The sequence below is a fragment of the Elaeis guineensis genome, chromosome 3 (genome assembly GCF_000442705.2).
Source record: "Elaeis guineensis isolate ETL-2024a chromosome 3, EG11, whole genome shotgun sequence".
NCBI classification, from domain to species: domain Eukaryota; kingdom Viridiplantae; phylum Streptophyta; class Magnoliopsida; order Arecales; family Arecaceae; genus Elaeis; species Elaeis guineensis.
In genome coordinates, this window is record NC_025995.2 from 2,373,799 (window position 1) to 2,398,489 (window position 24,691).

General features: G+C 36.5%; 1 protein-coding gene and 1 long non-coding RNA gene across 3 annotated transcripts; one reads left to right on the top strand and one right to left on the bottom strand.

The window, feature by feature from the left end:
- The first annotated feature begins 204 nt into the window (after nucleotides 1–204).
- Nucleotides 205–24,294, top strand: LOC140856377 (uncharacterized). Of its 2 annotated transcripts, none has more exons than XR_012139537.1 (9): nucleotides 205–851; nucleotides 1,043–1,324; nucleotides 6,449–6,569; nucleotides 6,682–6,729; nucleotides 6,890–6,995; nucleotides 7,088–7,166; nucleotides 22,078–22,498; nucleotides 22,585–22,670; nucleotides 23,813–24,294. It is a non-coding gene; the product is annotated as an uncharacterized lncRNA (long non-coding RNA). The 2 variants fall into 2 exon arrangements; XR_012139538.1 differs by having other exon boundaries at nucleotides 207–851; nucleotides 22,338–22,498.
- Nucleotides 19,121–19,906, bottom strand: LOC114914014 (uncharacterized). The gene is made up of 2 exons (XM_029263783.2): nucleotides 19,705–19,906; nucleotides 19,121–19,605 (listed from the first exon to the last, which is right to left on the bottom strand). Exons 1-2 carry the CDS (start codon nucleotides 19,904–19,906, stop codon nucleotides 19,121–19,123), a joined length of 687 nt encoding a protein of 228 aa, XP_029119616.1.
- Nucleotides 24,295–24,691: the final 397 nt, after the last annotated feature.

Consider the following 24,691-nt stretch of genomic DNA (forward strand, 5'->3'; position numbering starts at 1 on the left):
CAATGCAGCATGTATGTGGCATGTGATATGTCGGAACTGACTGTACCCATACGTGGCTGCATATGTTTTTTTTGTGCACATGGCTGCATACTCTTTTGTTTTTTTTTTTTTTTGCTCGCTGCGCTCTGAACTTCCTCTAGTGCTTCTCGAAGCCTTTTTTTCTCCTCTCCGTGGGTCTCTGCGGTCCCGGGCACCTCCCGCACCTTCTGCACCCCGCACGACCGCCCCCTGCACCCTCCGCGGCCCCGCTCTACCACCGCCCCTCCCATTTCCTCCCCCGGCCCCGACGAAGCCTCCTCCACCTCTGCTGGTGTTCTTACCGCCAAATCGGATCCTTCTTCATTCTCCTCCCCCCGTTCTCTCGCCGCCGCCTCCTCCGCCATCTCCTCTTCCTCCATCCCCACCACCGCTGTCTCCTCCACCACCATCCCTTCCTCTACCCTCACCACCGCCTCCATCCCCACCCCCGACATCTCCCCCATCCTCATCTCCACCGCTTCCATCCCCACCTCCGTAGCCGCAGTCGCTACCACCTCCATTGTCGCCTCCTCCTGTTCATCCTTCACCATCGATGTCCATCTACTGCGTCCGCCCCCCACCGCCGCCTCCGCCAAACTCTCCTCCACCTCCGTCGCCTCCTCCCTCGCATTTCTATCCTCCACCACCTTATGCTTCTCCACCTCCACCACATTACTCGCCGCCTCCGCCACCTAACTCACCACCGCCACCACCCAACTTGCCGCCGCCTCCACTGTATTCGCCGTGCTCACGGCGATGGTCGGGTTCCAAGCGGCTAATCTGAAGCATATGAACCGCAGGCCGAGATTACAGAAGAAGAAGGAGATCAAGAGGTAAGTAGGAATCATAGTAAATAAATTGCTTCATTGCTCACCATATCTTCGATGAAATTACTGATAGAGATGTTTTAGAAGTACAGTAAAAAAGAGTAGCTGTTAAGTGAAATCCACTTGATATAATAAGTGATTTTTTGATTTTTTGGGGGACTTTAACCCCCCTACTCCTCTGATTTCCCCCACATCAGGCTCGGGCGGACGATGGAGAAAGGGAACCTCCAGGCCCCCATGGGGTACAATGGGAGTAGCTTGGGGTATAGAGATATAGATGGGACCAAGATTCATGTACAAGGCCCTCAGGGAGAAGTATGGGGAGGAGGGGTACGGTGAGAGGGATGTGATTGGGTTCTATATTAACCTTCCAGATGGGGCTTCGTATGCTCCGTAGCCACTACATCTTATTTGGTACAAGGGGCAAAGGTATGTGTATTCGGCTGATGGCAAGCATAAGCCTCCCAAAGTTGTTTTTGGTGAGTTCCTCCTCTCCAAAATGTGATTTCTTTTCTTTTAACCATTTTTTATTGTATAGAATTGCAAAGCTTGGAATGCTATTTGCTTTGCCAATTATTTTCTGAACTGAGATACATTCTCCCCGAATCATCCTGTTCTCATTATTGTCTTTGTTAGCTGCAAAATTCTCTTTTTGACTATTTATATATCTACACTTCTATAGTGGCAAAATTCTATAAAAAATTATCTGTGGAGGAATCGAGTTTAGTGGTATTTACTATTGATGATATATGAGAATAGAATATTGTTATTATTCTTGACTTAAAGCCCTGGAACTATGACTATTGCCTGTATGAATTACTCCCCTTTGAAGGATACATTTCCTTTTCTCTTCCAACCAAGTGATGCCTTACTTCCAAAAGCAATCAAAATTTAATTTTTCACAAAAACATTAATAGATAAGCAATCAATCTATGATTATGGAATGCAAGATGGCTGATTTATTTATTTTATTAAGTTAATAGATGCTTTATGTTCGGCAAAAAAATAATTTATATTTTATTTATTTAGACAAAAATAATTCGACTACATGCAAGCAATTTTTTCTCGGGCACCTCTCGAGGGGGGGTTGGTGGCGTCGGAGCTGGGGGAGGGGAGGGGAGGGGGGTGGGTGGCGTCGGAGCTGGAAGAGGGGGGAGAGGGTTTGGTGGTCGTGCGGAGCCAGGTGCGGCATGGACGGTCGGTGTGGTTCGGACGACGGTGGGGTGGGACTGAGGTGGGGGCAGTGCGGACGGCTACGACCTGGGGCCTCACACGGTGTGGGCCGGGGGTGGGGGAGGCGACGGGAGGAAGGGAAGGGAAGAAGGAAAAGGAAAAAAAGAAAATAAAAAAATAAAAAAAATATTTGAGGAGAAGGAAAAAAGAAAAAACATATATTATTATAATAATAATTTAAAATATTATTTTTATATAATAATAAAGTAGTATTTTAAAAAATTAGAAAAAATAATATTTTAAAAAATAAAAGTTGGGGAGGGATAAGAGAGGAAAGCAAAATTTTTAAAAAATATTTAAAAAAATATTATTACTTTATTATTAATAAAGAGAGGAGAGGGGAGAGCACGTGGAGAAGTTGTCTTACTTTTTTTATTAGGAAGAGGAGTTTCCTTACGTTTTTTTATTAAGAGAAAGAAAATCGGACAATTTGATTTTATCTGTGGATGGGAAGAGAAGAGAGGAGAGCACATGGAGGAAGTGCCTTACCTCTTTATTAGGAGAAAGTAAATTGGATAGAAGAAATGAGAGAAAAGGGAAGAGCATGTAGAGGAGTTGCCTTACCTTTTTATTAGGAGAAAGAAAATCAGACAGTTTGATTTTAATAAAGAAGAGTAAATCTTTGAAAAAAATATCCGAATATGTCTGAAAGAAGGATTATTGCCTTACCTATTTATTAGGGGGAGAGAGAGTTACATAATTTGAATGAAGAAGAGATGACTATTCGAAAAGAGGATTTCGAGATGAACAATAGAGATGTCAAATCCGAGTCATTTCTCCTTTTTATTTCAAATCCATTGTTCCATATATGTGTATGGTGAATCAATTACACACATTAGCGAAAATGCCACATGGCAGCCGGGAGAAGTGGAGTAGCCTGCATAGTCAGCACCAACTGCACTCGTCAGTACACACGCCACATGGCACATGGTTCACTGTGCAGATGCCGGTGTGCGTTCTCCCACCATGATGTTCGATGAGCATCGGATCTGTGAATGGGAAGAGAAGAGAGGAGAGGGGACAGCACGTGGAGGAGGTGCCTTTATCTCTTTATTAGGAGAAAGAAAATCGAACGGAAAGAAAAAATAAAAAATAAAAGTGGGGAAAGGATAAGAGACGAAAACAACATTTTTTAAAAAATATTATTTTTAAAAAATAAAATATTATAAAAATAATAATAATATTTTTAAAAATACTAATTTATTATTGTTTAAAAGTAATAATATTTTATTTTTTAATTTTAAAAAGAATAATGTACTAATTTATTTTTTTAAATAATATTTTTATTATTTTTTAAAAATAATATGTTTTGAGATCTGAATCGATCCATCGGATCAAATCAAACAATGTTATCTTATTTTATATTGATTGTTATTGTAATTATCTTTTATATTTTATAGTATAATGAATAATTTCATTGTCTTATTATTGGTATCTTTGTTAAGATATTTTCTAAATTTAACTTATAGTATTGTCTTATTTTATATTGATTGTTTTTGTAATTATCTTTTTATATTTTATAGCTATATTTATTTTGTTATTTATTCCATGTTGTTGGTATTTAATTATAAATCTCTTGATAAGTAAGATTTAAGGCATGTTTAATACAGGCTGATAAGAATAATATTAGTATTAATTTTTGTTTGAGAATCTTTTGTTTTTATGGACATGATGGATGGCTGCTAAATTCTAGCAGCAATCTCTATCCAAGTTCATGGGCACTAGAAGGCTGCTGCACTCATGTGGAAGATCCGATGCACCCAAAAATTCTCTAAGGCATTCTGGTCTAGCCTACTCAGGCAAATCCATGGGTTGGTTTGAGTAGACCAAAAGTGGCCAACTTTAATCGAGGCTGGCACCTGGCAGTCTAGGTCAATGACCTTGGCTACTAATTTGAATTGAGCGGAACCCTCCTTACAACAAAATTAACTCGATCTTTTCGTCTCAAAGGTGTATGCAATGCCATCATGTGCTAGGTTATTACAATATATCTCTACAGTTTACCAGGAGTTTATTGTGGCATATGACCCTGAGTTTGTTAGGATGCAATCCTAAAAAATTTGGGGCTCCAACTATTAATAGGTATGAAGACCCTTCATAAAAAAGGAAGGGAGGTAATCACCTCGACTCCATCTCTCTACAGTCCTTTCTTCTTCTAATATGCAAACAATATATTTTTACTTGGCTCAACAAGATTATAGACAAACTTTTGATTCCCTTCTTATGTCTATTTATATTATTTCTTTTTCTTTTTGGTTGAAATATTGTAAACGATGACATGGAGTCATATCAACCTCATCCACATCTCGGCTTTTCAATGGTTGGTGATAGTATAGTATTGTAATGGCATATATTTAAAGTATCACATGATTTCAGGGTCTCAAGGAGTGATCACAATATAAAGTTAGTGCATGTGAGGAAACTAATGACTAATCGCCCTAAGCTTTGACAAACAAATATTTGTAGAAAGACCAGCCCTAAAATATTAAAATACCTACTTCCACCACCACCATAAAAGCATGCATTCCAGGTACTTTCATGTATAGATTAGATTTTATTTTAGTATTCATCAATAAACCAATTTTAGTGGTCAAGCCAAGCCTATAAAAAAATGAAATGCATAGCATAATGATTTGGGATTCTGGATCTATTTATACTGATTTGCCTTTGATATGAATTTAGGTGCAAACTAGATGTCTTCTCTATTCTCCTTGTTATCCTTTTGATTCGGATTTGGTTGGGAAACCCTAAAGTGATCAACAAAAAGGAGTCATGGAAATACCTTTAGGCCTCCCTCTTAAAAAGCCCAAGCTTAAAACACCTAGACTTCTTGATAATTATAGCATGAACAGTGGCACCGTATATAAAATCAGCAACCCAACTGATTGCATCCTCCATCACATACTCTCCTTTTGCACCTTCAAGAAACTATGCAAACAAGTATCCTCACAAGGTGATGGCCATGCCTTTGGTCACCCTTCTTGACTTGGACTAGGAAGATGCATTTTTAGGGTTATTTACAAAATAATAGACTGACAGATCTTATGGATTTTATCTATCACGTTCTTCACCTTTATGGCAATCTTTGCATCCATAGATTGTGCCTCTTGTTGTCTATTGAATGTCATACAAACTGTGTACTAATTTCGTATCAGCTTGCCACCTAAGGGTGATGCCAGAGAATTCCATCCTTTTATCACCAACCATGGATACAAATTTCTTAACCTGCTGCATGACAAGCTCTCTAACTTTGACTCTCTGAGACTCTTGCACTGAAGATGAGGTTCTTTAGTCTATTTGTCAAGTTTTAGCTTGCTAGAGCCTTTAAAGTTATACTTTGTTGACGTTCGAAAGTTGCCAATTTTCATGTTCCATCCTTTAATTAAGAGTTGGTCTCTCACTGCATGCAAATTAGTAAGCAATTGTGCCAATAATATTAGTAGTCAGGCTCGAAAAGATGTACGAGTGGCAATGAATTTTGGCCTATCAAGCATTGACCTTGCCAAGAAGGAATTAAACCAATTGCATGCATTGACTAGCATCATTTCTTATTCAAAATCTCACTACTCCTGGCCTTAAGACGATCATGTGGTTGAGTTGGCTAATTGTAACTGTTGGATGGCCATCCGACATCTTGATTAGTGTGGACCTACTTTATCATTTATCATAGTGTCATATTCATTTGTGGAAGTACTATGGTATGAATAAAAGTTGTAATTAGAGATAAAAACTTTTGGGAATAAGATAGTCAATTTAAAAATATCTTCATGGAAGTAGATAACATAGAAAGTGCTTAGTTGGATAATTGAACCTATGACACCCCGGATCTACCATAGAAGCATCTTTCATTTGCTGAGCTTAGACAAATGTACTTAGAGTGGCTTTTTTGATGATAATGCCCACAATCATAAGCCATTTCTGTCAAATGAGGCTTGGCCTGCTTCTTTCGGACACCCTTGGTTGTAGTAAGTCAAATTCGTTGACTATAGGAATAGTATCATTACCTCAATATCATGATAGTGGAAATATGAATGCAAGTGAACCAATGGATAACATGCAATAAAATAACAAAAGCAAAAAAATAAAGGTTCAGTATAAAACAAAACCAATTTCAAACAGAAACACGATCAAAATAAGATGTGATTTTTATTTCAATTGTAATGGGTCTGCCTTGGACACAACTTGAGTTTGATCGAACCTTAACCCTACCCAACCCATTGCTACACAACTTGAGTTTTATTAGGTTTTTTCATGAGTTTTTTCTTATTGAGATCTGTTTGTTTGGTCCTTTGGGATGTGGCCTTCCATTATGAAATGAACGGTTAACAAATATTTGCATCTTTTTTTTTTTTTCTGATGATGTTTGGCAGCACTGTAAGAAAAACCTTGCTATGAACCCTCGCTGCTATTCTTTTCCTCATGACAAGGAGAGAGAGCTCCAGTGATGGTTCGCAGTCTCAAGAACCTAAGAAGAGCAAGAGAAAGAACAAGGTGCCCCCTCTTCCGCTTCCTATCCACTTCTTTTCTCTGCATCCTTATCCGTCGATTCTGTCCCTTTTCAAACCATTTATTCTCATGGTTTCTATTGTTTTCTTTGTTGCAGAGATCAAAGAAGGGTAAATCTTCTGGGGTGCCATCGGCGCCTGCTAAGGTGAAAGGAAATTGATCCAAAAAAAATCATCTTTTTTCCTTTTTAATTCTCATACCGTAGCTTGAATAGAATTTGTTTGTCTGCAAACTAGATTTTCTTGAACATGTAGTTAAATGTGGTTCAACTATTAAAATTTATTTAATTATTTTGGTGTCTTTAGGTATGGCAACCTGGTGTTGATAAGTTAGAAGGGGGAGAGGAGCTCAATTTGATCCTTCAGTTTATAATTATCTTCGTGCGTTTAATATCGGGTGGACTTGTTTGAGGTAGAATGTTGGAAAGGGAAATTTACTTTCTTTTATTTCGTTTCTGATATAATGTTGTCTTGCTAATCCATTTTTTTGAATTGTTGGTGTAGTTTTGACATAGTGCATGATTCATTGGGATTGGTCCGGACAAAGCTTCCACATATAGTATATGACGTTGCAGGGACCCAGGTTCTTTCTCTCTCACTTCTAAGTTTTCATAATTACTCTATTCTATTATATAGAATAGTGAAACTTGGAAGCACCTTTAAAGAATGTTCTATATAAACTCAATTTGGGTTTTCAATTACATACATTAGTTTTTTGTCAAGTTGTGATGGATTTGTGCATTATTGAGATGATTATTTGGACCCAGCTTATCTGTCAGGGGTAGGAGGGGGATGATCTTGTAGAACCACCTAGTTGTAGAAGAGAAAAATGAGAAATTATTTCAATTAACTTGTTATAGAAAGACTGCTTTTTATTTTTGAAGCAATTGGCTGCAATCTGGTTATTCCTCTTGAGTGTTTGTTTTAGAACTGCCCTTGACGTCATCCTCAATTGGAGAGTTGCAAACGTACTCTACCATTGTCATACTTTGCCACAATTATGGAGCCAACTTCTTATTTGAAACCAAGTTCCAGGACTTGATGCACTTCATTTATGGTTGATTGGACACTGAGTGAGAGTTGGAATTCCAGAGGATAGCTGTCACTGGTAGATTTTTCAGTTAGCTACGATGCAAGAGCCATTTGTTGGTGTTCTACGATATCTCTGCACAACGGCAAGTGGACTCTATTGTTTCATGAACAGTATTTGTTGCCTGATAGTTTTTTTAGAAATTGAACAATGTTCAGTCAGGATTTTTTAAGATCATATGTTTGTCCAGGCTTGGGATCTGCCCATATTAGAAAGTTACTTCTAGAACTGTTTACTCAACTATTTTCACCCATTAAAGAAAAAAATTGAACTTTAACCCAATAGGGCATGCATTTTCAGTTTGTAATAACTTATGGCAAGCCCAGAAATAGTCCGACTATGGCGGTCAGTCTTCTGTGGCATGATATCTGAATTGTATATGATGAATATTGTAAATCTCTGAAGTTAAAAATAAGGCGGATCTTATGAATAGAAGGTCTAATCTAGAAGAGTTGTGGAGGAGAATGAAAACTAATTACACTAAGAAAATTGCAGTCAGAGGAGATTGTAATTTGGGGAAAAATGTCCATAGATTTCTGTTCTTTTCTTTCTTTTTTTTTGTGATTTGTGTTCAACTATATTTTCCTTAAAGGCAATTCTTAAGGTATGAGCTGTATATTTTCATAGGCTGGAAGAACAAAACAAAAGTCAAACAAGTTGGTCCTAGGCCAAATATACATCACTGCTGGTCTATTAAAGCTTGGCCTATGTTGTAGGATGATGTGATGATAATCTTAAATGATTTCTATTAAGAAGGGTATTGTTTCAACTTTTTTCCTCAAAGAATCAAAATTATGGGTCTCAAGGATTCTAGATCAACCAGCTTGTTAATCGACAGCTAAATATATTGAAAAAAGATATAAGCAGAGAGACTAGAAAGGAAGCTTGTGCTTTCGAAAGTTGTCACTAATAATGTGCTTACCATTTGAATGATGTATTCTCAGTAGGGCACCAAGGATGGGGTCCAACATACTGCACGAATATCAAAGCGATTTCGGATCTTTTTGGAAAGATCATCTCAAGTTTATATTGGGGTTCATGGATCAGATAGAGAAAGAAAGAGAGAGGGTAAAAAGAGACATAAGAGAGGAGAGAGGCAAGAGAAAGAGAGAACCCTTCTCTCTCTTTTTCTTTTCTTCTTCTTTTTTTTTCTTTTCTTTCCTTCTCTTTTTTTCTTTTCTTCCTTTTTTTGGTCGAATAGGCGAGGGGTACGGGTAGTGGCTGGTGCTTCGATGGGGTGTAGTGGCATAGCTAGAGGTCCGGCAGTGAGCGACTGATAGTGGTAGGGTAGGGGACAACCAGCGATGAGGATCAGCCGGTGGAAAATCATAGGAAAAGGCCCAAAAATAGGGAATCCGGGGCTTCTCTTTGTTTTTAGCTGTTAGCCGTTCGTCGGCGATCGTGGACTTACTGTGGAGGGTCGTGGGGAGGCCAGGATACTCGGCTTAGTGCTCGCCTTCAAGAGATGGTGATGCTAGTGGTCAGAGAAGAGAGAGAATTGTCAGAAAAATAAGGGCTTCTTTCTTTGTAGTTTTCTAGTGAAATCGGTGGCTGGTGATAGTGCCAAACACGGTAGAAAGAAGGAAAAGAGAGACGAGGTGGGATCAGTGCTTACCTTGAGTTCTGGTGGCATCTCTTGCTCCAATTTCTAGCAAACACAAGTCTAGGGTGTTGCGATTTCAATGGGAGAAAAGGGAGAGGAGGCTTGATATTTGTAGGTGGAGAGCCGTAAGGGGTCGTGGGGTTAATAAAAAGAGAGCCCTAGAGTTCTCTTTGCCCTAGGACTCCAACTTTTCTTGGAATCAAATGGAGAAGAAGACTCCCAATGGGAGTCTTCTTCTTCCAGCATTTTTGTTCTATTTTTTTATTTTTCTTTTGGCCACTTTAAGAATCATGCGGCTGATTGGGTTATCACATTCTACCCCTCTTAAAAGAATTTCATCCTCCAAACCTTCATTCTTAAACAAGTGAAGATACTTAGTCTTCATATCTTGTTTACCATACTCTAAAAAATAGTGTCCATCTATCCTAGCTTCCTGATCCAAAATGATGCAATTCTTAAACAAAACATTGGTGAGAATAACTTTCTTAGGAGAAGAGATAACATACAATGGCTTATTCAATTCTATAGATATATAGTTAAACTTGGAAGATACAAAGGAATGGGAAAAATTGGTAATCAAATAGCATATAAGTATCTATGGGTTGGCTAGAATGGTACCTGTAACTATTTGATGACTTGCATTGGCATCTTGCTCAGTCAAAGCAAATACTTGTGCATTCTCTTTTTGGTTCTGATCAGTGGGTTTGGCGGATCTAGAGTCTTTTTTGTTAAAACAATTTTGCACCAAATGTCCCTTGTTGCCGCACTTAAAGCATATTCCAAATTTCTTAAAGCAAGGCCTAGTGTGATTTCTACCACAATACTCACAAATCTCTGCTCTTTTCTTCTTATTAGAGTTATTGTCTAAGTTGTTATGTTGGTCACTTTGAGTTTCTATTGGTCTAGACCTCTTTCCATCATCTCTTTCTTGTTCCGATCTTTTAATATCTGAGTCAACTTTCAAAGCTCGTTCTAATACATCTTTGTAGTTGTTAAAAAGGTGAGAGGACAAGCAAGACCAAATTTTATATTCTAGATCATGCTCAAATCTATTTGCTTTGCTTCTTTTAGACTCCATTGGCTGGAGGCAAAAATGATCTAACTCATTAAATTTGTTTACATATTTTAGTACTATCATGTCATCATTTTGCCTCAAAGTCAAGAACTCATTCTCCTTTACTAATCTCACTCAAGAAAATATTAATTATTAAATATTTTTTTGAACTCCTCCCATGTCAGCTGGTTATCAGCATCCCAATATGCAGCTTTTATTGTAGTCCACCAAAACTTAACATTTTTTTTATCATGGGAATGGCTAGTCTAACCTTCACATCCTTAGGATATTGTAGTGCATCGAACATCTTCATTTTTCGAATCCAAATCTCCACGACCAGGGGGTCTGGTCCACCTTCAAACAGTGATAGATTGAGTCTTCTAAATCTCTCATAATATGACTCTAAAGATGGTGTAGGTTAAGGAACGACTTGTATATGCTATTATTGCTGAATAAGTTGAGCCACCACTTCGCAAACTTCAGCGATATCTTTCTGAATGGCTGGCATATTAGGAGCTTGGTCAACCAATTGGTTGGCATCTTTTCTCGTAATGCTTCTCGTTCCTCTCCTCCTAGCAGCAAAGTTCACCAGACTTCATCCTCTTTGTTGCTCATCGTCATCTATCAAAAATACTAGCATTAATTAGCTTCTTTAAGTGAGCAGCAAGAACTCTAAGAAAATTTATCTACTCTTATTCAATTAAATATGATCTAGCTAAATGAGATCTAATTATCCATTGCTAGATTTTAAGCTTTATCTATGATCAAACCTATTGTTCTGATACTATAAAATATTATGTTCTAAATCAGAGATATAACACAGCCATACTATTGAGGGGTACCGCCTTCGATAATACGAAGTTTATCGATCATAGTTAGTTAAAATCCATTATAAATAAAATATAATAAAAGATTTAATTTCATTATTCACCAAGTAATTAAATCAAGATTGGTTTAGAGCATCTAAATCTAAATCCAAAATCAAATACCAAATTCATGTCTCAAAATTTACATATAGTTAACTACTAGTCTATGATCATCCAATAAACTAACTTCAGCTACAAAATTCCAAAGTTTGCTATGCAGACTCCTGAGCCTGGATCCTTCATTGTTTTTAACCTTATTCATTTGTAAAAGGAAAAAAAAATGAAGAGGTATGAGCTACACCAGCTCAGTGAGTAAATATTACACTATCTTACTGGATCAAGCATAAATTTATACATGGATTAATAAATCATTTTGAGAAGATGATTATCATTCAAATATAATACTTTTATAATAACAATATATCATAAATTAATCATACTTTTTGTATATGCATAAATCATGTAATTTACATAAATATGGTTTTCAATGCAAAACATAAACAAATTCATAAATCATGTTAACTTTATAGATAAAGTCACTATTATATAGATAAACAAATTCATAAATTCATAAATCATTTTATTGTATCATAATTCTTAATAATTCTCTCAGACTAAATGCTAAGGTCACTATTATATTCATGACAAGGCCATCATCAACAAATACCAACTATTATTATCTGTTGGCGGGATCGTATACAACTACTATTATGTACAAGCAGAGTCATGTACCAAATACTATTATCCATTGACAGGGTTGTATACCAACTACTATTATCCATTGGCAGGATCCTATACCAACTATTATTATCCGCTGGCAGGATCGTGTGGATGCTAGCTCCAGATATTGATCTTTTCTACTTTTAAGGGTCATATGTAGCTATCTGAGAGCCTTTTATCATATTTCTTAAAATAAGCATTCTTAAATCATATTTCATTGAATTATATTTTTTAAATAATATATAAATAAGATATTAAATAATTTTATAGAGCTCATGATCCATCATGAAATCATTCTTTTCATGATAAAATATAAATTTCATAAATATGAAGCTCATATTTCATAAATAAGTTGTTCACATTAAAATATTCATAAAATCACAATCTTGCGATAAATTATAAATTTCATAATGCCTATGCTTGATCTTTATTTTATGAAAATATAGAATAATTTTTTATAATAAAATAATCTATAATTCAAAAATAAGTAAGAAGTGTCGGGGTTACTTATTTCTTTCATCTTAGTCCTTCAAACTTTGCTAGATGAATTTATCGAACCTATTTAACATATTAAAAATAAAATTAGTTTCTATTCGATAAATTCAATCATAAGGAAAGGAGATTATAGATTGGATGGTCGGTCCAATAGGCTGTCTTGGCATTGGGATAATTTAGGATCTTTTAGTCGAGGGTTAGATCTAAGCGACTCGATTAAGGAATCATCAAGCATGGATTGGAATCAAGATCAATTAATAGGATTCTTCAATAGTGGATTTCAAAGGTACTCAACATGGTTGAGGTAGAGTCTGACATATTGCATGGATATCGAAGCAATTATGGATCTCTTTGGAAAGATTATCTCAAGTTTATACTAGGGCCCATGGATCAAATAGAGAGAGAAACAGAGGTTAGAGAGAGACAAAAGAGGAGGGAGACGAGAGAGAACCCTTCTATCTTTTTTTCTTTTTTTTTTCTTTTCTTTCCTTCTCTGCTTCTTTTCTTTTCTTCTTGCTTTTCTTGACCGAATAGGGGAGGAATATGGGTGGTGGTTGGTTTGTCGGTGGGGTGTGGCGGCATAATCGGAGGTTCGACAATGTGCGGCCGATGGCAGCAGGGCAGGAGACCGCTAGCAATGAGGATTAGTCGGCTGAAAATCATAGAAAAAGGCCCAAAAATAGGGAATCTAGCGCTTCTTTTTGTTTTTGGCTATTGGCTGTTCGCCGACGATCGTGGACTTGGTGTGAGGGTCATGGGGAGGTCGGGGGAACTCGGCTTAGGGCTCACCTTCAAGGGATGGTGATGCTGGTGGTTGAAAAATAGGAGAGAATTGTTGAAAAAACATTGGCTTCTTTGTTTGTGGTTTTTGGATGAAACCGATGGTCGGCGATAGTGCCAAATGCCATGAAAACAAGGAAGAGAGATAGAGGTGGAATTGGCACTTACCTTGAGTTCTGATGGTGTCTCCAACTCTAATTTCCAATAGACACAAATCTAGGGTGTCGTGATTTCAATGGAAGAAAAAGGAGAGGAGGCTCGATATTCGTCAGCGGAGAGCTATAGGGGGTCATGGGGGCTATAAATAGAGATCCCTAGGGTTCTCTTTGCCCTAAGACTTCAGTTTTTTCAAGAATCAAATGGAGAGGAAGACTCCCATTGTAGTCTTCTTCTTCCAGTATTTTTGTTCTACTTTTTTACTTTTCTTTTGACTGCTTTAAGATTTGTGCGACTAATTCATGGCTGATTGGGTTATCACAACAGTAATTATTATTATAGACTTGAAATTTTATTTATAATTTTGATATATTATTTTTAATGCTAATATTTATTTTTATTAGAAAAATAAGATGAATAGAAGTAATATATTAAATAATTTTATTACATAATATAAATACAATATTATATTTCTACTATAATTTAAAATTATCATTGATTAATAATATGACAATAATATGATCAATAATATATTGTAAAATGATATATCATAAATATATTATATAATATCAATACAAATAATATAATATATATATAATATTGATATGATATATTAATGTAATACTGATATACCAATTTTTTTAGATAAATTATAAGAATATCTCAATTTTAACTCAATTTCACTTATATCCTTTGTACTTTAAAAAGTGTCAAACTAGTCCTAATAATCGAAATGTTCCAACATGATCTTGTCATCTATCTTCGTTAGTAGAATGGTACCATGTGACCATCACATGGTACCATCATTTTGTAAAATACCCAAACTATCCTTAACATCAAAGAAACTCTAAATCAAATGAGAAAAAATCCTAAATCAAGTGGGGAGGTAAAGGAGGGGTATAGAGGGAGGAGATCACGAAGTCATCTCAATCAAGTTCTTCCATTTTCTTATCCTCTCAGGAAGCAAAGGGAAGGATAGAGAGAAGAAAACACACCCCCACACTCACACCAAACTTTTGTCCTTTCCGCCTCTTCTGCATGTCCATCTCTCTCCCATTCTTCCAAAAATAGAGCAAATGGAGTAAGAAAATAGGGGAAAAAAATAGAGAGGGAGAGGAGATTAGATGGATTAAATGGATTGGTATAGGGCAAATCAGGTGAAGTTTCTGAGTAATCATGAGGCAGAGCATCTTCTATGCCAGTATGCTGGTTGGGGTATCAATACACCCCACAACTATCCTCATTTAGCAGAACTTTTGCTCGTCAAGCAAGAATCAAACAAATCCAAGTTGGCTCATATTGATTTTCCAAAGCAATAGTTATAGATCTTTGTGCATTTCATTAACTGGATTATATTTGTGGTGGGGGTTTTGTGGTGGATGGGATTATGGGGGTAATGGTTGGATTAATTAAGCAATTTGGGAGAACTATGGTTGGTGGCATTTTCGAGGGTGTTCTGCTGGGATTGAGAACTATGAGAGGTTTGGGAGTTGAGGGTGGTGCATTTCTATTGCAAGCTGTGGAATATGTACTGGGTGGTTGGCTATGTCCAAATGGTGTGCTGAATGGATTGAAGGTTGATAGTTTATTTGTTGGAGAGAGATATGAGAGCGATGGAGGAAAATATGAAGATTGGGAGCAATGCCTATCTGCCTGTACTGGTGCATCATTATATTACTCTTGTTGTGGCTATTCTACTTCTTTCTTTTGTTTCAACGTGCCAAATTTTTGTCACCCAACTCATTATGCCTCAGCTGTGTCACATTGGTTTATCAGAATGGGTCTTAGCTTGGCAGATATTCCTTTATCACTCTCTTCACAGCTCCAATCCAGGTCACCTATCGGAGATTGCTTCATGTTTGGGATTGGATATGCTAACTATTCTTCATCGGATCATCATATTGATTTATTGTTTAAATAGTTCACACTACTTCTCATGTTCAGATCAGTACAACTATTACTTCGCAATGCATTTGTTATGGCTACTACATCGGATTACTATTTTGCAATGTTTAGGATTCTCAAAGGGTTGGAGATTCATTTCCATGTGTTTATCAGGCTCATATTCTATAATACCGTTTCTTCAGCGGCCAGATCACCATTAGTCTGTTCATTGCCGACTTTTATCTCCTCGCCTATTCTAAGACTTTGGCAAGTCCGATCTTTTACAGTCCGATACTTGCTTTTAGGTTGTTATTCCTACTGTTTACAATCTCGCACAGGCTTTTTTTGTTTATCATGCCTTCATACTTTTTGTTCTGCAGCGAGTATGCACTGGAGTTTTGTTAACACTCTTTTCATCTTCCTTCATGTAATCTTTCATTACTCCTTTTTTCAGCTTATTTTTTGGGTCTATGTATTGCAGGCTTTTTCTGTACTTGTATTTATATAGTTCTTACATTGAATGAATTGAGTTATGCCTTTATACAAAAAGAAAAAAAGAAAAATGGATCATTGCTTTGCGGTATTATTTTTACAGGAAGATTTATTAACAAAAACATTTGTTACTTGATGGTTTCTTTTCCATGTCATCCACAAAATGGAGATCAAACCCTTCATCCTTATCAGAGTCATCCAAGTACATCGTCCTAGACATTGTGTGGATGTTCTTCCAGTTTTCATTGGCTCTATCATCACTCGTTCCTCCATACTTCTCTTTGACAAACAATCTTTGTGAGCACTTGATTTCCAAAATTGGTAGGTGCTCTGGAAACTATACAACAAAGAAAGGAGTCAAATTACAAGAATGAAATGCATAGTTTAGGAACTACCAAAGTAAACATTGAAATACAATAACACATGCAAAATAAACTCTCCATACTAAATCAAACATAAGGAGACTCATATTTTTGCTTGGAGTTTAACATACATTTTCATTAGTTAAGCTTATTTTGTTATAGAAATCTTCTCTCCCTCCTTCACCTAAAAGGTATACCCTTTTAGTCATGATTTTGAAAAATAGAGAGGATATGAAAGTTAGTCCTTGATTTACTCAATTTTATGAGCTGATCCTTTTCTTTTCCTTTCTCCTCCTTGTCCTCCTCGTTCAATCCTACCATGAGGCATTCGATGCAGCCATCCCCCTCCATGCTGACCTCCACAACCCCATCCTTTCCCTCCATGGTGCCTCCCTTCACCTCTCCCTTTTTCTCATCGGAGACCCCTTCTTCTCCCTCCTCTTCCTCCTCACCCCTTTTTCCTCCTTATCTTTTTCTTATATAAATGATGGATATTTTCTCCCATTAAAATGGTGAGCTAATGCCATTTGCTGGTAAGTAAATGGCAGAACTACATTGAAATATTTCGATAATTAGATGGATTAGTTTGGCACTTTTAAAGTATAGGAGGTGTAAGTGAAATCGAGCTAAAGTTGAGGGGATGTTTTTATAATTTATCCTTTTTTTGGCTGGACCAAAGGATACTTTTATCCTTAAATTTCAACTCAAAATCATTGCCTTCGGGTGATTTTAGATATTCAACCTCAATGACAAATATCCCATTATAGGATTGGGTGATGATTTGAGGAGTGGAGATGATTTAGGATCATAGCTACGTAGGATCGCTATGATGCAACCAAATACCATGATCTCATCACCTCCACCTATATCATCCTTAATCGTGAATAATCATCATATACCAAATGCTCTTGAATTTTCTTCCATTCATCTCTTGGTCGGAAATGGACAGCAAACTTCATTTTGGTTTGATTAGCATATAGGTGATGACTTTCAGGTATTGAATTCCTTAACTTATACATGCTTTATGATGCTTGATCCGGTCCATTGATCGGCCGGCCTGACCCATGTGAGGCTTGGCCTCTTTGAGCCAACTTGGTGGCCCGAAATGACTTGCCCTTGAGTCGAATAGGGCAGAGACCCTATCCGACTCCCAGCCTGGCAGCTATAATCCTTCCACCTGCCCCTATCATAAGACCTTACCAAAATCTCTTTCCTTCTTCTTCTCTCCTCTTTCTCTTCGAGTTTTCTGATCATCCACCATCGTTACCATGTCTGTAGCCAATCCTCACTAGAGACGAGGTAGAATTTACCTTCACTTTTTGAATATCCCTCCATATTTCTCGTCGAGAAGCTCACCGGCATGAATTATTCGTTGAGAAGCACCACTCTCTTATTTTGGCTATTCACTGAGGTTTTTCTTCAAAATCCGTGATGGCCTGGTGAAGCCATAATCGCTAGTGATTGAGGCCGAGACTTGAATCTCCATTAGGATCGAGCCTTGTTATTTTCTTGTTTTCTCACCTTTTCACCTTTTCGGATGCCACAGCAATCGCCTGTCACTGACCGACCAATCATGTTCACTAGCACTACCAGCAGCCACCAGCAGCCCCTCTTCCTACTTCCTACCAGTAGTGGTGAAACCCTATCTCCTCTCTCGCTCTCTCTTCAGAGTTGGGTGGACCTCAACAAGGGGTCCCTCCGTTGTGATCTTAATTCTCCTACCCTGGTAGCTATCCCCCATCCCGGTTCTCCTCGGGCAACATAAGACTCTGTCATCATCAAGTCCTATGATATTGCTATTAACCTAGTCTAACCCTCATTTACTGGTTGGATTATATGATTAGGCCGACCCAAGCCACCAAATATTGCTACCTGTCTAGCCCTATCCTTGTCCTTCAATTCTTCCTCCTATTTTCCTACAATTTTTCAATAATATTTTTAATCATTGAACTTGATTATGTATAGAAGTGCAATCCTCTAGACAAGAAGTTCAGTGGAGGTACTGCAATGACAGTGCTTAAATCCAAATTTTTGAAAAAAATTCAGAATTTATTTGAATTTGTCTGTATATTCACAAGATGACTAATGATCCATCTTTTCTAATTTTTTTTAGTTGATTAATATAATTTTTTGATATTATGTAAAATTATAAGTTGATTTATGCGATTTATGAATTTTATGGTCCTATGTTTTGAACAAAAAGTAAAATTAGAAGTAGAAAATAATTTCAAGGTAATGCTTTTATCATGTGATATTATGCATGTTGTTTATCTATATTATATGAAATCTGCATGTTTTGATTAAAATATGGTTTATATTGTTCTGTAAAAAGAGAGCTTCGATATGTATCAGATGTAGATTCCCCCCCTGATAATGTTATAGACCTCAATAATGGGGTCAAACTCTAGCACATAAATTATTCCATGACCTGATTATTATGGACGTACTCTATAAAGGTTAAGCACAGTATTATGGACCTATTCTGCAGGAATTAAATGTGAGAATATGGACTTACTCTTATTGGATTAAATGTAGCATTATGGGGTCTGTAGGGATTAAGTGCAATATTATAAATCTTGGATAATTTGGTCTTGAGTTGAATTTGACAATTTTTCAACTTGGACCCATAAACATGAATATGCATATTTGAGTAATATTGGAATTGTGAACCTGATATTTTCTATGCTGATGACTAGTATAGATACAATTTGAACTCCAATTGGACTAAAAAATGAAGATACAAAGGATTGCTCACACTTTGAGTTAGGAAACAAAATATCTGATTAAAAGCATCCTTTTCATGGTCCCAAATGGATGTTAACCATTTTCATAGCTCAAATGTAAAGATGATATATATTGGAAGAACAAGTTCATCATTTGAACCCTTCATGATAAAAACATGAAAATAGCGACCTTTCTTCATAGTAAAGAACAATAATCTATGCCCTTATTAAGCCTGAACTGAATACAACTTTCTTGTAGCCTCAAAGCTGGTAAGCCATCAATGTTCCCTAAATTTGTGCCAAAAGAAACTACTAGTTTGCCATTGCTGGCTTTGTGGTAAGACCAAAACCAAAGGGGAAGAGAGGATCATAATGTGGGTCGCCTACATTCATTGGGAGCTGATCCACAGACTTGAACCATGTCCGAGAGAGCTTGCCAGAGAATCCATAGTCACCAAAGAGCACGTCTGCTACACCCTGGCCTTCAGTCCCAGGAAGCCATGCAGCTATGAGAGCATCGATCATGTCCATGTATGGTTCGATCACAAGGGGCCGCCCGGAGATTATGACGGCAACACATTTTATGGTTCTGCAGACATTCTGGATCACACTTGGGCCAGGGTCAGGAATTGTAAGTTGTAAGTTGTCTCCATATTTCTCTGCATATGGCTGCTCTCCGACCGCTACAATTGCATAAGAAAATCGACCATGGTTGACAAAGTCCGAATTAGGGTTCTCAGAGTAAACCTTGGTGATGGGGTTAACAGTGGCCTTCACAGCATCAAGGATGGTGGTTCCTGTTGAAAAGGATTGATTGGAGTTTAAAACATTAGTATGCTCTGCTATGTTTGAAAGAAATGAGAACAAATTGAATCTCAGGTGTTTTGAATGTTTACCAGTTGTTAGATTGTTTCCACTAAGTCCTTGCCAAGTGATAGTCCATCCTCCACATTGACAACCCAAGTTGTCGGCATGGCTTCCGGAGACAAGAATCTTCTTTACCTTCTTAGGAAGAGGCAATAGTGGATCGTTGGTAGACAACTTTCCATTTTTTAGCAGCACAAGTGATTTCCTCACAGCTTCCCTGGCCAGCTCCATGTGCTTCTATTAGAAATAATAGTTTTCAGTGATCGAACAATATTATTATGGGAGCAACTCAATTAAGTTTCGATAAAGCTAGTAGTAGTTTGTCTGCAAGAAAAAAATATCAGACAAATATCGGATTGAACAATAGAATTTTTGGTTTATCATTTTGTTTACTTTTCTATGGTCCATCCTATTTTGGCTGCTGAATGTAGCTCATAAGTTGGTGAGGTAGTATAAGAAAGTGACCAACCTTCTTCCTGAGCTCATCAGCTAAGCTAAGATCGGCATAAGGCTTTTCAAAGAGACCCATGGTGAACTTGACCCGAAGGATCCTTCTTACAGCATCATCTATTTGGCTCACGGGGATGATGTTGTTTTTGACTTGGTATGTGAGATCATCAATGAACTCTGCGTAGTCATAGGGAATCATTACCTGCAAAACATGCAAATTGATAAAGATTATAGCTGCCAGCCAGGAACTTGGTCTGCTGGTTGGCACTTCTCTCCTCGGCATGTGCCCTGGAGAGAAGATCCAGCATCAAAAATGGAATGAAAGGTGGAGGCGCAGAGAGAGATAACAAAATAAAAAGGCAAATATTGCAGAAAAATGGAAGTGAAGCAAAATCAGGCTTTTCAGATTAAAAAGATTTAACACATGTAGTGCATTTATGTCTTTATGCTCTGTATAACTATTGCCATTTAATATCTTTCGGGTACTCATTAAGATGTTTAAATCCAAACAAACAAGGTGTAGTTTTGTTCTTTTAGAATTTTTTTCCCTAATGTTCTCATACTTCGTGGAGGGATCAAAAAAGTCAGCTGAAAAATTGATGAAGGTAATCAATCCATCACACAGCTTGTAACTAATGAAGCACATGATGCCATAGGGTGAATCTTGGATGCTAACCATGTCAATGCCAGCATGAACTCCTGCTTGTATTGAATACGAGTAATTAGCATGTTGAGGACTGGTAATGCTGTCAACACCTTGCCAATCTGATATTACAAAACCCTATTAATATAACAAAAAATAAAAGGATTTCAGCCTTAAAGTACATAGAAATTGATATTTTAGGAATCAAGATGACAGAGACCAATAAATGATGAGTTGCTATCCATTGGAGTATGGATGTAAGGACTATCCACTAACCCTGAAATGGAGCTTGTTTTTGAGAAAGTCTGTCACTAGGTAATGGTTAGCATGCATTTTCACTCCATTCCAACTTGAATAGGAGACCATCACAGTTGAGACAGCTTTAATGATAGCATCATAGTAAGGAGGCATATGAATGCCAAGCAGCTCATGCAGACTGATGATGGTGTTGTTCGCATCGATGCCTTAGTATGTTCCGCCAGCGCCGACATAGAGCTTAGCACATGCAGCAACATTTCTCTTGCTGGATGTAAAAGCAGAATAGTAATCACTTAACACAACTGTAGATATTATTTAATCTGGGCATATACTCTGTCATGGGATCTCATTCCATTGATGAAGGGATCTTTCAGAGGATCCCATTACTTTGATGAAAGGATCTAAGGGTTTTGATGGGCATGAAGCAAATAAATAATAACAATAATAAAATAAATTGACCTTTGTAGGTTCAAAACGCTTAAACCAAATCAAGAGTTACAAACACCAGCAGACCTATAAACACAAAAACGTGATTTCAAACTTCCTTTATTAAACAATTTTCTTCAAAAAAGGTGCCTTTCAGAAGAATGACTTGAGAAGATTATTGCATTAATAACCACAGTTAGAAGCCCTACCTTTCAACAGTTGAGTTAGCAAATTTTTCTCCATTTACTTATATGTCTAACTAAGTTTACTTCTAATTGGTGGAATGGGAACCAAAAATTGAAACAAAAAGATGTTGGCTTTATATGGAGGAAAATTTAATGGACGAAACCAACATAATTGAAGATGCTGTTGGCAGAAATATCTTACAGTCCAGCAACGAAGAGAACTCCTTTGCGAGAATTTGCCGGAATTTCTCCTTGTAGGCCAGGGATGATTTCTGTCATTTCTTGGACAATTTTTGTATCTTCACTGAAGCTTTCATAGCAGCGACCCCATCTTGGATCTCTACAAACCTGCATAATGCTCAAGCAGAAGATATGTTTAGCTAATTTACCTTTTCTGTAAGAACCAAAATTCACAGAAACAGGATGGTTTTATGTCATAGTTACCGCAAGACATGGAGCAAAAACATAAGGAATGCCTGTTGCTCTCACTTCAAGAGCAGTTGCAGCACCAATTCTCTTCACAAGTGCTGGTTCTCTAATAGAAAAAGAAACACATTTTAAAGGAGAGCACAAAGATTATGAACATATAAAGAAAATACAGTGGAAGCAAATTACTTAATTTGATTATCCTTGGTAACTACTCTGACAACTAAATTAAGCTGTTAGAAAAGTAAATATCTGGAACCACTTATGCTGCCAGAATGCTGAAGTGGCAACAATGCACCAATTGTTTCAAGTCACTTCACCTAAAGTGCGAACAAGTAGCAACCATAAGCTCAGTGCTTCCACTACATATGCTGGATATGGCGTTGCAACTGTGAGAACTTTTGATGCCTTTGATGACAGTAAGCAGTGATGCAGGTATTGCCTTTTCAAAATGACTAAAATACTATTAAAATATCTTTTCCTAGACAAAGGTACTTAGAAGAACTTCAGTCTATTTGCAGATATGTGGCACTGGTGCACATAATTCCTTCTTCTGAAGTCCTGCTGGGCCACTAGCAACACATTGAGTGGTGCATCTATATATAAGGTACATTATTTGGCCCATTACTTTGACAATTCTTAAAATATGGTGCATGACTACAAGACTTGCAAAGCAAAATGAATTGTTCCCAAATGTTTATCTGTGGATGTAATTTTTTTTAAAAAAATATATACAATTTTTTGGTGACAAATTAGTTTTGTCACTAATATTTTTTAAATATGGTGACAAAATAATTTATTGCAAATGGGTTTTGATTTTTTGGTGAGGATACTATTTCATTGCTAAATAATTTATTTATAGTTTTGTTGCATAATGTAACCTATCTAGTGATGAACAAGGTTTCACCACACATTATTTGTTGTGTAAATTTACATTGAAATAGTTTTCATTGCTAATTATCTATATGATTTTTAGTGATAACAATATTTCACTGATAAATGTACCTTTGTTGTCAACATACATAGTTTTGTCATAGAATACTCACTGTTTGATGATGATCAGGGTTATTGTATAGGCTTTTACAATGAAATAGTTCTCATTGCTAATTATTTATAATTTACTTTTCCAACAAATTACTTTTGTGGCAAACTGGTTGGATTTTTGGTAATGATAATATTTTGTGGCTAAAAATTTATTATTAGAGACATACAAAGTTTTGTTACAAATATAGACTATTTTGCGAAATTGTCTTTTTCTTATGGTTCTGTTTAGTAATTACTTATGGGTTTTTTGGGATGAATTAGTTTCATCGCTAATATCTAACCTTATTTTTTGTTACAAAATTCTTTTCCTTATGAACCGAATTTGATTTTTAACAACGATAATATTTCGTATAAAATTTTATATTATCTCATTACTCATTTTATTTCTTTACAATGATTGATTTTTAATATTTAAATAAGTTAATTATTCTATTTTCTAATCGAATCTGTTATTAAACAAGTTGCATAAATCTAGTTTGGCCATTCATCTTGTTATGAACTGAATCTGATTTTTAACAATGAAAATATTTCATATAAAATTTTATTTTGTCTCATTGCTCAATTTTTTTCTTTACAATGCTCAATTTTTAATATTTAAATAAGTGAATTATTCTATTTTATAATTGAATCTGTTATTATGCAAGTTGCATAAATCTAGTTTGGCCATTCATCTTGTTTAAAACCTTTTCATGTTGTCTTATACAGAGGAGGATGATAAAGAGCCTCATGTTTTCTTCATAAGGCAATATTCCGAGAATGATATCCTTTCTTATTAACACATACAACCTCATGCTTCTTGACGATTCAGCAAAAAGATAAGTCTTCCTGACTGTTGTTTTAGAAGATAAACTCTAAATGACTAATGGTGTGTTTGCATTTCACTGTATAGATGCTGAAAAAGCAACAATATGATGTTTCGATTTCAGGTGTTCTGATTGAATCCGTAAAGTTGTTTGTCTATGCATGTATGTAATTTTTGTTAATGTAACCGTGATGAATTTGGGGCTCCACTGTTTTTCACATCAGTATCCATGTCACCATCCTATATGATATTCATCTTAGCCATGGTTTAATTGACAGTCGTTATAATGCTGTAACAACTGTTATAACACAACAAGGGCAATAATTTGGCATTTCCATTATTCCCAATAATAAAATAACATTTCTCTCTAATATTCAATCTTCTACCAATTCTTCTTCCAAAATACAGTTTGTACGACCTGAAAAGAATATTTTTTTTTATAACAAAACAGTGAACTGGACAATAATGCTGTTATTTTTCTGTTTTTATCTGTTTATTGTCCTTTATAACACTATTATATTATTTTAATATTCAACAACTCCAAATCGCATGGGATGGGGCAAACAATGGCCACTGTAGCCATTACAACAGAATAATAGTCTCTTAGATGGTCTCTTGTAATGGAACAATACTGTAATTGAAACCTTGACCTTAGCTATTCATATAGCAAATGAAATGTTCCATGGAAGCTCAAACTTGTCTCTTTATAAGAATCTACCATCGCCTCAATCATTCATTCTACCAATTTTAACAATCTGCTGGACCAATCTTATTCTCCGATG